Source organism: Trachinotus anak, unplaced genomic scaffold (assembly GCF_046630095.1).
Source record: "Trachinotus anak isolate AG129_WGS33_773 ecotype Australia unplaced genomic scaffold, CSIRO_AGI_Tana_v1 ptg000020l, whole genome shotgun sequence".
NCBI classification, from domain to species: Eukaryota; Metazoa; Chordata; class Actinopteri; order Carangiformes; family Carangidae; genus Trachinotus; species Trachinotus anak.
Genome location: NW_027273871.1, coordinates 1,435,610 through 1,452,554, shown reverse-complemented (window position 1 = coordinate 1,452,554; position 16,945 = coordinate 1,435,610). Strand labels below are relative to the sequence as shown.

General features: G+C 41.3%; 1 protein-coding gene across 1 annotated transcript in view; it reads left to right on the top strand.

The window, feature by feature from the left end:
• pds5b (PDS5 cohesin associated factor B) overlaps positions 1–16,945 on the top strand; it is a 32,601-nt gene that overhangs the window by 10,760 nt on the left and 4,896 nt on the right. The window contains exons 5-28 of the mRNA XM_071506338.1: positions 3–89; positions 3,830–3,927; positions 4,916–5,042; positions 5,402–5,482; positions 6,205–6,345; positions 7,179–7,294; positions 7,843–7,937; positions 8,166–8,311; positions 9,324–9,475; positions 11,048–11,161; positions 11,443–11,524; positions 11,635–11,683; positions 11,870–12,009; positions 12,617–12,732; positions 12,846–12,951; positions 13,400–13,560; positions 13,720–13,843; positions 14,198–14,356; positions 14,479–14,547; positions 14,806–14,942; positions 15,191–15,314; positions 15,556–15,760; positions 16,317–16,431; positions 16,771–16,903. Coding sequence (XP_071362439.1) covers positions 3–89; positions 3,830–3,927; positions 4,916–5,042; positions 5,402–5,482; positions 6,205–6,345; positions 7,179–7,294; positions 7,843–7,937; positions 8,166–8,311; positions 9,324–9,475; positions 11,048–11,161; positions 11,443–11,524; positions 11,635–11,683; positions 11,870–12,009; positions 12,617–12,732; positions 12,846–12,951; positions 13,400–13,560; positions 13,720–13,843; positions 14,198–14,356; positions 14,479–14,547; positions 14,806–14,942; positions 15,191–15,314; positions 15,556–15,760; positions 16,317–16,431; positions 16,771–16,903 — 2,877 coding nt within the window. The remainder of the gene's footprint in view (positions 1–2; positions 90–3,829; positions 3,928–4,915; positions 5,043–5,401; positions 5,483–6,204; positions 6,346–7,178; positions 7,295–7,842; positions 7,938–8,165; positions 8,312–9,323; positions 9,476–11,047; positions 11,162–11,442; positions 11,525–11,634; positions 11,684–11,869; positions 12,010–12,616; positions 12,733–12,845; positions 12,952–13,399; positions 13,561–13,719; positions 13,844–14,197; positions 14,357–14,478; positions 14,548–14,805; positions 14,943–15,190; positions 15,315–15,555; positions 15,761–16,316; positions 16,432–16,770; positions 16,904–16,945) is intronic.

Genomic DNA, 16,945 nt, shown 5'->3' with positions numbered 1-16,945 from the left:
AGGACATTTTCATGTTCATCACCAGACAGCTGAAAGGACTGGAGGACACCAAAAGTGCTCAGTTCAACAGATACTTCTACCTGCTTGAGGTGTGTGACTGTATGTGTATTGATCAGTGGTACGGTGGAAGTCTGATCTTATTGAATATTGATTTTATTGAATCTGAAGATCTCTAATCACCATTTGTCGGATGTGAGGGAAGAAGCTTTTTAAGGTGCAGCCTAATTAATGTTCACAACTTATAGCTACAAAGTGAAAATGCAATGAACCAGAAGGTTTGAAGTGTTGATTAAATGTGTCTGGCACATTGAAATAACAGCTGTCGCCCACTTTGTACACTGCATTTTGTACAAGTGACTTGATCCAAATTACTACAGATTCACAACTATTAATTTCATGACCTTAAAATATTGATATGAGATTCATAAAAGTTTACTGAGAGATGTGATCTGGTTTCTCTAAGCAAGGGAACTTCAAAAACAGCCCACTCTCTGCTGTAGAGGATGTTACCAAGTGGCGAGGGCACATGAAGTTTCATTTTCTTAATTACAGAATTAGCAGTAATTAGAGACAGCTAATACAGTCGGCCATGATTGATATTTGCCATTATACTTAATCGTTAAACAATCAGTGCTGGGTAAAATGAGAAGCCTCTGACCCAAATGTTTTCTACATTGCTCATTGCTAATAAAAAAAAAATAGAGAGAAATAAAAGGTTCAAAAAGAGATTTGTTAGAGTTGGACCTTAACAAATCTGGGTATTTTGCCAGCTGGGAACTGAGTATTGGAACCCAACCTTAATGAGCTGCTGTAGTTACATGCACAGAGACACGTCCCAGACCTGAGTAATGTTTAATGAAGAAGACTCAGAAGAGTGGGGCTTATTGAAGCCTGTCTTGTACTCCACATTTCATGTTCACAATGGAGCAGGGAAGAGCAAATTTGGGAAAAATAGTTTCTGTCTGGATGATTTATTGTAACACTGGTTACTTTGCCCTTTCACTCAAAAATGTGTTTTCCTTCTTGTTACTTAGCTTGGATGTTTGAGCTTCACTAGGTATGATTATGTGGATCTTAACAATCTGATTAGAATTGGTTTAAATGTCCAAACAGAATGAGTATGCTCCACATCAAAACACCTCATTCAGAATAAACAAACCCAAACTGATGGAAATTTCAACCGCATGCAAAGGGGTAGTTTAAACCTTCTTTATAAACATTGTACCATGTCAGTGATTTAACCTGATTACTTTCCTGATGATGTTTTCATCACTTTAGTGCATGCCACACAGCTGTTTCCATTAAATGCATCATTGCATGTAAACACCAGACCCTATTTAATAACATTCAATGTAAACAATTGACCTGAAATTTTCACTTGGATGAATTTCAATTAGAATGAAAAAACATGCGCAGTTCACCGCAGCTAATGTGCAGAAAGATATAGTTTGAAACTAGAGAGCTGGAGGAAAAGTCTGTCTGAGTTCCCTTAAATGTGCCTTTGGGACATGTAGATAGGAACAGGATTGTGTGACATTAGTTAGTTTAGAAGCCAGTTGTGGCTCATTATGCAATGTACACAGGTATGATATAGAAAGTTGAAGCGTTCTGTGCAAATACACTGAGAATGAACCTTTCAGTGAAGTAGGAGGCATCTTGTTTCCAGAAGTTACACCTTTGTAATAGATTATATCAGACACAGATTATTATTCCTAGCAGAGTCATTTTATGCCTTTAAACATGTCTGTAGGGGAATTTTAAGTAACTTAAGCCTGACTTACTTAAACCTCCTTTATTAAACTGAATTCCTGAAGCGTAAACCTGGCTTGACTGGTAATCTGGTGATGAAATACCCCTGCGGATGAAGCCACCTGGTTTGGGGTTGGATGTAATTTGTAACAGGTTGTTTTGGTATGTAAACGTTTCTCTACTTCACTGCCAACTTGCACAGTACACTTGGACTACTGATGAAAATTTTGAAGGTCCACTGTATACCAACCAGAAAAGAGAAGCCAGTGGTTTCTCATTTTTTGTACGTTTTTGCTGGTAGACTGATATTTTATTTTGGAGTTTATAAATTTCAACAGAGATACTAACTCAAAAAGGTTAATGTGAACAACTTAACCTGTGTATGACTTTAGCTGGTGTGTGGATTGTTGACCCAGTGGCTCATTCTGCGCATAGAAGAACTGTCTGTAGTTTTATTTTATCCCTTTGAATTTGAATTTTTCATAATATTTGACCCCTGCATTTCTAAGATCTTATGTAACCACATCGTATTAAATAAATAATGTGGAAGGAGAGTGCAGAGACACGGAGGAGGAAGCAGTGGTGATAGAATGTGTCTCTCTCTCTCTCTCTCTCTCTCTCTCTCTCTCTCTCTCTCTCTCTCTCTCTCTGTGTGTCTCTCTCTCTCTCTCTCTGTGTGTCTCTCTCTCTCTCTCTCTGTGTGTCTCTCTCTCTCTCTCTCTGTGTGTCTCTCTCTCTCTCTCTCTCTGTGTCTCTCTCTCTCTCTCTCTCTCTCTCTCTCTCTGTGTGTCTCTCTCTCTCTCTCTCTCTCTCTCTCTGTGTGTCTCTCTCTCTCTGCAACAGAGGCTTATAGGAAATGTGTTTATATCTGCGGCAGTCTGGCTGTTTTGCTTGTAATCTCCGTCAGTACATGCAGCAGACACCATCTGAACTTCTTTTTATACACCAAGTCGAAACAGATCATTAAAAATGTTTTATGCCTTCAAACATTATTAGCCTCAATCCTTCAGTATTCTTAGGATCATTTCTGTAGTGATACTCTGCTGATTGTCATTAATGGTTTGGTTTGTTTTTCAGTCTTGTTGCCTGTGTGGTTCTATTTGTTGAATCTAAGTATTTTTGATTCATTTATGGGAATTTGCAACAAGAGGCTATTTCCCAATGAAATCAAGGGGCAACTTTAGTCTAAGTGGAAGTAAATAACTTTTGTTTGCAGGTGAGTTGTTATTATTAAGATTGTGATTAGAAAGCCAGCGCCATTTACGGGTCATAATTGGACAATAGGAAGCAATTATGCGATAGAGGAAATCCAACTACCGATTTTAATGATGATAATTTTGTTACACTCCAAATTATTACCGACAGTAGGCATGAAGGTGTATATAAGATGAAGCTTTTTAATTTAACATGGAGTAGAAACCTCAACTAATCTCTTTATCTCTATAAACAGACAGTGAATGCAAGCAGAGCTCGCCTATGCTGGATCATTTAAAGTGGCTTTTTTTTTTATTCACCTGAATCTGCAGCTCCCCTCGGTTCTACAAACCTTTCATCTAATTGTTTATCTGCCTACAACTTTACTGTTTTGGTTCACTCTCATTGTGCTGTTTTTGGCTGCCGCAGGCAGCACTGTCCATCACCTGTCAGCACCAGAAAGCAGCCAGACGAAGTTGGCAGGTAGCTGGTGAACATAGTGGAGCATTGAGCAGATAAAGAGTCAGGGGTTGGTCGAGACCAAAAACAGTGCTAAAAAGAGAGAGTGGCTATTGGACTTGTATTCACCAGGTGGACTGATGACTCTGAGTGATAATGTTGCTTTGTAATTCCTGCATGTGTAAATAAGCTCTGTGTAAATAAAATCTCTGCTGACCCCTAACTGATCCAAAACAATCTGGTATTGCAGGTGTAAATGGAAATGAGTCAGATTTGGTTTTTGACAGATTGCTATTTAAAGACAACTACTAAGCAAACAAGACTGTTCTTCCCTCCCCTCACCACACTCTTCTTTCACTTTCCTAGTTTGCATCTGCATTGTAAATTGCATTGTCACTAACGTCCTTCCTCCTCTCTTATTGTTCAGAACATAGCTTGGGTGAAGTCCTACAATATTTGCTTTGAGCTTGAAGACAGCAATGAGATATTCACCCAGCTTTACAGAACACTCTTCCAGGTCATCAAGTAAGTTGTTTTATCAATGCTCACCCCAGTTCATTAATATTTGTGTGTCCATATTCATCATTTTGTATTCTGTGGGCGCAGCTTATATTTTTCCACATTCCCTCCTGTTTTTGGCTGCAGTGGCCATTAATCACACAAATGAGCCCTTGTGGCCCTCTCTTAACACCTCAGTGTGTCTCCACTGCTACATCATAAAACAGCACAGTAGCAGTCTGCTTGTTTCTCTTGGATTGCCCCCCCCCCCCCTTTCCACATCCCTCCTCCCAACCTTCCTCTCAATTTCACTCTGCTCAACACAACCTTGAGGGCTGAATTCTGCAGTACAGAAGTTGGCTCTTTGCCATTTGAACAAAATTGTGGTGTGTGTGTGTATGTGTCAAGGTTGTGCCAACACAATGCCCTTTTTATATAAGAAGATTCTCTAAAGAGCCTCTCATTTGAAATGTTTGCAGTGAGTTAGGAGGTGTAGGGGAATGCAGCCTGCGCGTGTGTGTGTGTGTGCGCATGTTTGTGTGTGTACACAGAAGTGACACATTCAGTGAATGGGAGGTAATGAGACCAGTTATGCCTGGCAGTGTTGAGGACAGCAGTTGCTGAGATACAGGGTTTAGTTTTATTTGCTTAGAATCGAGGTAATACGCTTTACCTCCCACTCTAATGCAGATCATTATGAGCATGTACGCCCACCCTGTACGTGGTCAGCGCACTGCTGTGTCGTGGACAGTTTGTGCGGCCAGATTGTTTTCAAAATGAGAAATCCAGCAAGTGAACAACACGAATCCTTACAAAACGCCTGCTGCCAGCAAAGTACATCTCAGCCATGGTGCACACATTTCACTGTCCTCACTCAGAATGGGTGACGCTCACACAAAAGAATATCAAGGAATAATTTCCTTAAAGGAACCTGTGTTTAATATTACATTTCAAATTATGCAGTGATGCTTTCCTTGACTTTTGACTCTTGTTGCTTTGTTTCCCGTTTCCCTAGCAACGGCCACAACCAGAAGGTGCACATGCACATGGTGGACCTGATGAGCTCCATCATCTGCGAGGGAGACACTGTATCGCAGGAGCTGCTGGACACAGTACTGGTCAACCTGGTGCCAGCACACAAGGTATGTGCACACAATCAAACAAAACACACACACACACAGTCCCAGCATGAATGATGATATAAGTAGAAAACACCTCAGTAAGGGACAATCTGAAGTGAGTTGATATCACCAGTAGAGTGAAGCCAATATCATTTTCCATACCCTGTAGTTCAGTGAGACCCCTGCAGGTGAGAAGAGGTAGAGCAGCTCTACATCTGTGTCTGCTCCAGTGCTTATTTTGGGATTCTTCTGAGTGAAGAATAAACAAGAAGTGATGGACTGCACCAGTGTTTTTCACATTATATGTAGTGTCTGTCTTCAAGCCATCTGTGTGAACATGTTCTCTGAACTGCTGTTGACTTGTTTTTCTGTCTGTCTAGAATTTGAATAAACAAGCTTATGACCTGGCTAAAGCCCTGCTGAAGAGGACCGCTCAGGCTATTGAGCCTTACATCACCAATGTAAGACTAAATCTTTGACACACTCTTGATTATTTTTTTCTGCATTAAACATTAGATATCTTGTAGTTGTATACATCCTGTAATAATCATTAAATTGAGAAATGATTATTTCCACAGTTATAACAGTTATTGGTGAAATGGTGAATACTGTAGTCTAAGAGTTTGTCTCAAGTATCCTACTGGGACGAGCAGGATACTAACCCTGAGTATTTGAACAAGGGCCAGCCATGCTGGAAATGTCTGGCACTGCAAGAGGCTCATATCTGAGCAAATGATGAAGCTAAGTGATATGGTAGACATTAAAATCAGCTGTTGAACATAAAACATTTGATGCATCCAAATATCTATGCTCAGGCTTGCATCATACACATGCAGCTTCAGTGTTGTGAATTCAGGTTTTAGTTGAGGCTGCTGGAATGTGGTGTAATAGTAGGTTTAGAGATTGTCCCAGAGTTGGAGGCTCCAGGTTCACGCAGAGCAGTGGTGCTTGAGTAAACCACTGCACACCTACCTGCTCCAAAGATGCTGTTCTGTGCCTGACCTTTGACCTCAACATAGATGAGGTCTGCACCTGTCTCTAAATCTGCTTCACGCGAGCCATATGGAGGTCATCAGGAAAATGGAGCCATGTATCAGAAAAGTCAGAGTTTGCAAAGAGTTTTTTTTTTTTTTTTTGGACATGTCAGTAACTATTATTCCTCCCTCTCTGTGTTCTTCATCAGTTCTTCAACCAGGTGCTGATGCTGGGGAAGACCTCTGTCAGTGATCTGTCTGAACATGTTTTTGACCTCATCTTGGAGCTGTACAACATCGACAGCCACCTGCTGCTCTCTGTGCTGCCACAGCTGGAGTTTAAACTCAAGGTATAGAAAAACACCTTTTCAGTTTAACATTGAGGCCAAACTTGGTGGATTTTCAAAGCTGTTTTTCTTTGACACACCTTACTGCATTTCTATTGGGACATTTGCCAGATACAGAATTGCAATATTAATAGCGGTTAAAGAGATGGAAGCGGCAGCAATGCTTCTGATAATGTTGGTATAATGAGTTTATCCAAACACCAGACTAAAAACCTGAATTCTCTGACCCATTACCCACAGAACTGCACATTTTCTCTTTCTCTGCAGGTTTGTTGTTTCATATTAGAAAGATAAAGCCAGCCAGTCAGCATAATGTTGCCTCTGCAGTGTCTCATAAAGGCGCCCTGCTGATGGATAACGCTCATTAACTGTTCAGAGGGAGTGTATATCACTGCTGTCTCCTCAAAATAATAGCTGCGATAAAATCTCTCCCCCACAGACGACACAGTCTCTCTGTGTCTCTCATGTTCACTCATTCTTTCTCTCACCATCGCTCTTTTCATCTTCATCTCTCCCCACTCCTTTTCTCTCCTTTCTCCCCCTACTGCTTTTTACTTCTTTTCAGTCTCGCTCCTTCCTTCCTCCCAACTCTCCTCTTCCTTTATCTTTACTTCTCATTGTTTCTGCTGTTTGCTCTTCTTCATGACTCATTCTACAAAAAAAACAAAAAGAAAAAAAGATTGATACCAAAGAAACTGCTGCCTTCATGTTGTGTGAAAACGGCGATGTTTCCAATGAAGTTAATGTAAATGAGTTGGCACATCTGCCTGATGGACACAGCCAGATTCTGAGCGTCATTTCTCTCTTTGTGGCTCTCCTTCCCTCTGTCTCTGCAGAGTAATGATAATGATGAGAGGCTGCAGGTGGTGAAGCTGCTGGCTAAGATGTTTGGAGCCAAGGACTCTGAGTTGGCCGCACAGAACAAACCACTCTGGCAGTGTTACCTGGGCAGGTGGGTTTCAGTCTGGCTATGCCATCTACAGATGCTTGAAAAAAAGAAAAGAAAAATACCTAGATTTGATACTTTTTAAAGAGGCGAAAATCTGTACAGAACAAGCAGTTAGTTTCTTATTGGAGGTTACATAATACAAGACAGGGTTGTTGTTGTTGTGATACAATCGAGTCTTTGTTGTTGTCTCGCACCATAATCACATTCGCTTTACCTAATTAGTTTTTATTCATAGTCTATAACAGTCAATTGCCTTGTCTTAATTTGTCTACCACACACTTCTTGGTGGTTTGTGAAATTATTTTTGCTATATTTACTTTGGAATAAGCTTGTTTTATCAGATTGTCTCTTTGTTTGTTGCATTGTTGGTGCATTACAAAGTCTTAAATTTAGCCTCCAGAGAAGCAGTATGTGTGTGTGTGTGTAGCAAATATGCCCTAGGTTATTTATTTTTTTGCCTGGATGATTGATTGTGTGTGTGTGTGCGCATGCGTGCGTGTGTGTCACCTTGTAGAGCTGCTGATCGTAATGTTCATTTCTTTTCCCCAAAGGTTTAATGACATCCACGTGCCTATCAGACTGGAGTGTGTTAAGTTTGCCAGTCACTGTCTCATGAACCACCCAGACCTGGCGAAAGACCTCACAGGTACATCAGCTGAAAAGAAAACCAAGTTCTAAGCAGATATAGTTTAGGGGAAACCTTCATCTTGTGTGATGAGATATTAATCAGCAAAAACCCCACTGCAATTCACCAACGAGAGTGTGAGTGTGTGATGTAGATGAAATGAGAGGCAGTTGCCGGGTGTTTTCTCTGTAGAAGAGGTGGCCGTTTCTCTCACATCCCACTCATTTGTTCCTGTTTTTTCTCTCTCAGAATACTTGAGGGTCAGATCACATGACCCAGAGGAGGCCATCCGCCATGATGTCATTGTCTCTATAGTAACCGCTGCCAAGAAAGACTTGTCTCTAGTCAACGATGCATTGCTCAATTTTGTAAAGGAGAGGACCTTGGACAAGAGAGTAAGAGTTCTTTCTGATATTTATTATGCTATAAATGATTTCTGTCGGGCTGAAAGATTTGCTAGTATATCAAGAACCAGAAAAGTGACAGTTGTATGAGCTGAAAACAGAAAATATAGTTACAGTTAGTTATTTATGCAAAAATAAACCTGCAGTCTAAATAATTGGGAGTCCCACAGTGTGTGGCATTTAAAATGCTCATTTTCAATAATATCTGTCGGCACAAAAAAAGCTTTAGAAAGTGTTAATAGACAGCAGCATGTCTATTAAAGGGGAGGGAGCATATAGTCATGTTACAGTTTGTTGCTGGGATGCTGCTCTGAGAGCCCCCCTGCTTGTTCCAGTGGAGGAGTCCAATGACAGGTGAGCGTAAGTGCTTGCACTCAGTCTGCTTTATTAAAAGGTGACACGTGTAGTTTGTGGTATTTCCCATCTCTGTGGGCACATTTTTTAGCTTACATCACCTACATCACATATCTGTTTCATGGGGGACTTAAGGTAGCATTAGCCTCGACGTGTGGGACTGTTTCATCCACTCTGTGGCCAAACGGAGCTTCAAGTGGCCAAAGCATCTCTACACCACCAATGTGTTACCTCTCTATCCATAGCAGCTCTTAGCGTTTAGGGTTGCTCTTGCTTCCTTTGCTGACATATGAAGTTTCCTTTGAGGGAGCACTTGTCTCTCCTGTCTAACTATCCAGGTTCTGATAGCAAAACAGCAGCATGTGGTGTGTGTAGCTAACTCAGTCGGCTGTTCATTCCAGAAGGACTGCAATGTGTTTGGCAAGAAATAACTTTGTTGCTCTGACGTGATCAATTTTTAGTACCACATCAAATTAAGCTTATCAAATTTCTATCAAATTAATATAGCTCATCGAATTTACATCACGGTCAGCATACAACTATTTTTCTTTTGGAGACTACAGCCTCTGTAGCACCTCGTAAAGCTCCGACTTAACAAGCTGTCACAACTAGCTGTCTCCATTCATCTTTTTCTGTCCTCCTTCATCAGTGGCGTGTACGTAAGGAAGCCATGATGGGCCTGGCATCTATCTACAGGAAGTACTCGCTGCAGGGAGAGGGAGGGAGGGAGGCCTCCAAACAGATTTCCTGGATCAAAGACAAGCTGCTCCACATCTACTACCAGAACAGTATCGATGACAGGTTAGCGTGCATGTGTTCCCGTCTCTTCTATTAAGAAATAATGGAAAATCAAAACACTCATGAATTTTAATCAAGTGTTTCATACCTTGGGGGGTAAGTGTAGCACATTTAAATCCTCTGTTTCCCAAAAGATGCTGATTTGACTCTCGGATCCGTGTTGAGTCAGATGCTTGACTCAACACTCACTTCACTTTGAACTGGAAAATTTGGGGTGTTAACTGTTTTTCCACCTACACATGCACAACATGGAGAGCCTGCAATACCTCTCTGGGGTTTGTTGACAGTCATTCTGTGAAATGTCAAGTAGATGAGCCATGGCGAGGCAAAGTGGTTACCTCTGCAAAAAGCCTAAATGACATAACACAACAAATCCACAAAGCACAATAGTCTCAGAACTAACTGCATAGGAGCGTTTGGGGCTGTAGTTAATCATTGAGTCACTCTGCTGCAGTGTGACTGCTCAGCTGCCAACAGGAAAAGTCTGTATTGAAACAGGCAGTTCCTGTGTGTGAATGTGTGTAACTAGATGAAAGTGAAGCCGGGCAGCAATGAAACACTCAGCAAAGTCTCCCATAAAGAGCCAATATGTAAGTGTTTGAGTTGAACACACTGAGAAATTCACTAAGATTATCAACAGAATGTGAGGAAATAACAGCTTTGAAGTTGGTGTCAAAGACGGCTGTGTAATGTGTTGCAGATATACAGAAGTTAGCTCACTAACTAGCTAGCAAGCCAACATTAGCTCAGAGTTTGCTGTGAGTGTCCAGTGAGCTCAGCCCCCAAACACACATGCAGCACACTCTCATGTGCACAACACATGACAGGTACACAGAAAGCGCCAGTAAAAACACTGCAATATAGTTGCTCACTGAGATTTGTCCCAGTATGCCCAGTGGTCTGTCCAAATATGGGACAGGGAGAAGGTGGGTAGGAGGGACAAAGAGTGTATTTCCTTGTTTCTTAAAGATCACTGAATGCCTAAAAAGGTCCTGTTTTTACTTGAGAGGTTTTAAAATCTGAGATTATTTCTGGGCAGAGGAGAAATCATATCAATCTATTTAATTAGATTTATCTGTCATATATTTGATTAGAAACTGCCAGTGAGGGACTGTAATCTCAGTCATGCATAACTATTTGATAATGAGAAACGCAGATCAACAGGGGACCTAAAAATGTTGATTGTTTTTTTTGTTTTTTTCATGAGACTTTTTCCCAGGCCGCCTTCATTTCAGACCCTGGTGTAGATAATCCTATTAAACACGTCTAATGATCAGTTAATGACTGTCAGGTCCCGTCAGCTCAGACCCTTTAAAGAGAGCAGAACAGATTAAGTTTATTTATATAGCACCATTCAGACACCAGACAATTCAAAGTACTTTGTTGAGGCCTGGGAATACATTAAAAATAAGACATTAAGATGACAGGGAATACATTAAAAATAAGCCATTGAGATGACAGTAAAATTGCATTTAAAGGACAATAAACACAAGGCAAACAACCAGAGTTACTTTCTGAGGATATTTTTAATTTGAATCTGTGTTTCTCCTTTAATGTTTCCCTGCGTGTGCACAGGTTGCTGGTGGAGCGAGTCTTCGCCCAGTACATGGTTCCTCACAACCTGGAAACCACTGAGAGGATGAAGTGTCTGTATTACCTGTATGCCACCCTCGACACAAATGCTGTCAAGTGAGTTTTTCTCACTCTCACACACTCGTATGCATGAGATCAAGACAGCAGCAAAAAAGAGCATGGCATTTTCAGTCCTGTTTGTTTTGTAGAAATGTGACGATTTGGAAAAGAAAGTGATGGTCTGAGGAAGATTTAATCTAAAAATAACCCAACTTTGACCTGTTGGGTAGGAAAAGTCAAAGGAAGGGCTTTATTTTCCACTACAACTGTATTATTACTGTACCTCCTTCACATTTGTTTATCTCTGCGCCATTTGTTTCCTCCTCTGTGGCTCTCAGAGCTCTGAATGAGATGTGGAAGTGCCAGAATCTGCTGAGACACCATGTCAAAGACCTGCTGGACTTGGTCAAAAAACCCAAGGTAACTGTGACCAAAGCACACTACACACATTTAAAAGCAAGCTGATTAATAAACCTTGTCCTCCTGTCTCTAAACCTTTAGTTGCTGTGTTGTTTATGTTTTTGTTGTAGTCTGAAGCATCCAGCAAAGCTGTATTTGCCAAGGTCATGGTGATCACAAGTAAGGGACCTCACACACATGACATGACTTCAATAAGTTGCATTTGTTTCAGAAAACTTGTATTCAGTGGTTTGAATTACTAACTTACTAATCTCCCACCTAGTGTAGTTTAAGTAGGAAAAGAAAATTAACATTTCTAATGAAATGACTTTGCCACCCTTTCATTTCAACTCTGTCTTTCTACAGGGAACCTTCCAGACCCGGGCAAGGCTCAGGACTTTGTGAAGAAGCTGGCTCAGGTCCTGGATGATGACGAGCGAATCAGAGATCAGTTGGAAACCTTAGTCAGTCCCACCTGCTCCTGCAAGCAAGCTGAAGTGTGTGTGGTGAGTATTGACGGTTCACTGTGCAGTGCCCTGTAACTGAAATGATGTCATCCTCCCACTGGATGTGTTTTTATTTTAATTGATGGCCTTAAAGATTTAGTAGCCTGAAATTTGTTTGACTCATAAAGGTTTCAGTCTAAAATGGACGTATTATACTCGAGCATTAGTATGAAATGTCTTTAATTTTAAATTCAATTCCTTTCGATGTTTCTTTTGCAGTGCTTCTGTTGTCATTGTCAGTGTAGAGTCTTAGATTAGTATTTTAAGGTTGTTTTATATAATTCATTTTATAGTTTCATTGTTCACAAAGCATTGTTACAGAGGAGTCCAACAGTAACTAGTTTTTAATGTGGTAGGATCCAAATATTAAAAGAAACTTTTCAGACCCCTTTTGCATGTCCCCCTTATGTCATTGCTCCAATATGTTACTAACACTCACATTTCTACAGCACTAAAAAGGCCAAAAGTACTTTACCAGATCTGAAAATTACACATTTAAATAGCTGACAAACCCAACAACTTATAGAGGGATAGTCAGTTTTCCTGCACTGCAGTATGATTATTTTTATTAATTATTGTTCTCATTATTTGTTCCTCGCCCATTCAGCGAGACATCACTAAAAAGCTTGGCAGTCCCAAACAGCCCAGCAATCCGTTCCTGGAAATGGTCAAGTTCCTGCTGGAGAGAATTGCTCCTGTACACATCGACACCGAGTCCATCAGGTGCTCATCATATTATATACAATACAAAGGCTACAAATATCAGTAACATTTGATTCAGTTGTGCAGTATTTGACCTTTTTATTTCTTTCTTCATCCCTTCTGTCATCTATCAGTGCTTTGATAAAACAGGTGAACAAATCCATAGACGGAACAGCTGATGATGAGGAGGAGGGCGTTCCTACTGATGAGGCCATCAGAGCAGGACTGGAACTTCTGAAGGTAAAGAGAAAAATCCAAACCAATCTCTTTCTACAGACTGTGATGATGGATACATGGATGTGCATGCAAGATAAATCATAGGCTCTGTGCTTCTATCAGTTCTGCTGCTGCTGGGATGTCGGTGTGAATTGAGGACTAAATGTATAATTTTTCACTGTTCGTGTTAAATGAAATGATTATGGAATAACAATTAGGGGAAGAAATGAACATTCAGTGATGAATAATGCCCCTCCTGCAGTTTTTGCCCTGGAAGCAGGGCTGGCGACAGCAGCGGCCATTATAGCGATGCGAACACATTTATCGCTTTAGTAATGATGGCATGAAGCCTTCTCACATCTTCTCAGTTAGTTTATATTCAGCCACTTTAAAACAGTTCAATAAAAATTATTGAACATTATTTGTCAGATGTTATCCAGATGTTTGACCCTTTGTTGTTCTTTTCCCACAGGTGCTGTCGTTCACACATCCGGTGTCATTCCACTCCGCAGAGACGTTCGAGTCTCTGCTGGGATGTCTGAAGATGGATGACGAGAAGGTGGCCGAGGCTGCGCTGCAGATCTTCAAGAACACCGGCAGCAAGATGGAAGAGAGTTTCCCTCACATCAAATCGTACGTTTCGTCGCCTGATTGAAGCTTTCATTCATTCTCTAGCTTACAGCAGGATGGACACCAGCCACAGTTAAATCTGTGGTTCTTTATGTATCTGACTGACTGTGACATTACTTTCTGATGGTTTGTAATTGTCCTTCTCCTGCCTGCTCCCCCAAGTGTTTTGCTGCCGGTACTGCAGGCCAAAGCCAAGAGGGGCCCCCCTCGTCAGGCCAAGTATGCCATCCACTGCATTAACGCCATGTTCAGCAACAGAGACACACACTTCGCCCAAATCTTCGAGGTCAGCCGAAGATTCTTTGTGACTCTATACTTTTTAACACATGAGATAAAAGAACTTGTGAATCACTTTTAACAAAGCATGTGCATCCCCTGGTTTGACGCACTTTTCAAAGCTTTTCCATTTGTTGTGCTCTTTCAGTTTAAGTGGACATTTCTTATTGTATGAGGAGGATCGGGGTAGATTGTGTGTAAAATATTAAGAAACTGTAAAAAGAAACTATATATAAAGTATATCAGTAAAATGAAATGATGAAACCCTGATCCATCTGAGTCAGTGTCTGTCTGACCTTGACATGCAGCTCTACTGGTGGAACGTGACCAGTCTATTAAACGTTATGCGTTCATGTTTCTCCAGCCTCTGCACAAAGGTCTGGACCCAGCTAACCTGGAGCAGCTCATCACTCCGTTGACCACCCTGGGTCACCTGGCTCAGCTGGCCCCAGAGCAGTTTGCTGCACCGCTCAAATCTCTAGTCGCCAACTTCATCGTGAAGGATCTGCTCATGAATGACAGGGTACACACATCATCTGTAGAAAAACAGATGTGTCCATCAGAGTTCTAGGATCAGTGTTGTTGCCATCTGTCTGTTTTTATCAAGTGAACTAAGGCTTTTATGTGTTTTGTTTTTTTCTGTAGATCCCTGGCAAGAAGACAACCAAACTTTGGGTTCCTGATGATGAAGTATCCCCGGAGACTCTGGCCAAGGTCAGCAGTGAACTCTTGTGTATCTCTCTAAATCTGTCCACCTGTTCGCTCTGCTGCTGAGTTTTCATCTTTGAAAGTATTGTTCAGATTTTAATAAATAAATAAATAAAACAGACAGAATTTTTATGTTAACTATCATATACCTACAGTCTTGCTTTATTTCTTCACCTTAACATGGAAAAGATGACACCTTTCCTTGTTCTGAATGCTCACTGTGATTTCCCCAAAACTGATTTTGGACTTTCCTCCTCCGTTCAGATCCAGGGTATTAAGCTGATGGTGAGGTGGTTACTAGGAGTGAAGAACAACCAGAGCAAATCAGGCAACTCCACCCTGAGGATGCTGACTGCTATTCTTCACAGTGACGGCGACCTAACTGAACAGGGCAGGATGGGGTAAATGACAAAGCCTATTCTTCTTTATCAGACAAACCTGAGGGTCCTGTGTGTGTCAGCTTCTTGAGCAGCTCAGGGAAAGCTTTGTCTCCACATTATAGTCGTGTAATTTTCAGTGAACTGCTGGATTTTCATGGGTGTTATGGACCCTGGGGGATGTTAGGCTTTAATCGAACACACATTTTTAGTTGTATAAAGGAATCCTTGTTTACTCTTATGTTCTCTGTCTCTTTCCCCTCATCCCCCAGTAAACCAGACATGTCGAGGCTGCGGCTGGCAGCAGCGTGCGCCCTGCTGAAGCTGGCACAGGAGCCCTGCTATCACGAAATAATCACGCTGGAGCAATATCAGCTGTGTGCTCTCGTCATCAATGTAAGCAGCGCCACGTATCCTGTTTTTATGCAAAACTCTGCTGGGTTTTGGTTTTAATGGTTTAAATTTCATATTGTTTTGAAAACGATGCACTACCAACGGGTGTCACTTCCTCTCCGGCACCCAGCTGTATTCCACCTCTGCACACCATCCCCACATTTCTCTCAACCATTTCATCATCTGTCTCTTCCTCCTAATCACTGTCACTGTTTTCTGTGCGTCTTTTGTCTTCACTCTGCAGGATGAGTGCTACCAGGTGCGGCAGTGTTTTTCCCAGAAGCTCCACCGCGGCCTGTGCCGCCTCCGCCTGCCCCTGGAATACATGGCAGTGTTTGCTTTGTGCGCCAAGGACCCTGTTAAGGAGAGGAGGGCTCATGCTCGCCAGTGCCTGGTGAAAAACGTCAACATACGCCGAGAGTACCTCAAACAGCACGCGGCCATCAGCGGTAAAGAAACTGAAAGATAATGCCACGAATATTTTTTTTTTATCAATCAGTTCATCATACAAAGTAGAGAGAAAACACCTAAATCAAATCAACATTTGCTGTGACTACCCTTTTAAAATGGCACCAATTTCTCTAGCTTCACTTGCACAAAGTTTTAAGATACTTGGCAGGAAGATTGTTCCAAGCATCTCGGAGAATCTGCCACAGTTCATCTGTGGATTTAGTCTGTCTCAGTGTCTTCTGTCTCTTCATGTAATCCCATGACTGTCTCCATGATGCTGAGATCAGGTCTTTGTGGGGGCCAGACCATCTGTTTAAGGATTGTATGACGGATAAGAATCCAAACATGTAAAGTGTCTGAAACCAGAATATTTGTGAGGTGAATAAAATCAAGTGATGAGACTAGAAAGATGAAATGAAAAAGAATTGGTCAGGGGAAAAGGATTTAATCAGAGCTTTAACTTTCCTTGCAGTGCATCTCACTGCATATGACAGTAATCATTAGCCCTGTTGTGATGAGGTAACATTGTAATATTTACCCTGTGTGCACCAACAGACAAGCTGTTCTCTCTGCTGCCGGAGTATGTGGTGCCCTACACCATCCACCTGCTGGCACATGACCCTGACTACGTCAAAGTACAAGACATCGAGCAGCTCAAAGAAATTAAAGAGTAAGTGATATGTATAAAATTGGAGAAATACACCTAGTTATTCAGAAAATGAATACAAGGATATATATATATGTATGTTTTCATGTAGAGTGAAATGTTCAGGGGACATGCAGCTATGTTAAAAACACTAAGCACTGAATGATATTAACCCCTCCCCCCACAGAGATTATATAGTGCTATTATTATTTTATTACTGTCATTACTCATAAATTGCATCTTCTGCAGTATCTGAAGAATTTTAAGGCCAATAATTTAAAAGGAAAATACTAAAAAAAAAAAAAAAGATTGCTATAATTCAAAGTCCTGAATGCTGATGTCAAACACCCCCCTCTTCTTCAGGGCTCTGTGGTTTGTTCTTGAGATTATCATGGCCAAGAACGAGAACAACAGCCACGCCTTCATAAGGAAAATGGTGGAAAATATCAAGCAGACGAAAGATGCCCAGGCCCCCACTGACGCCAAAACCAACGAGGTACACAGTACATCTGCAAGTTCATGTGCACTGAATATTTAT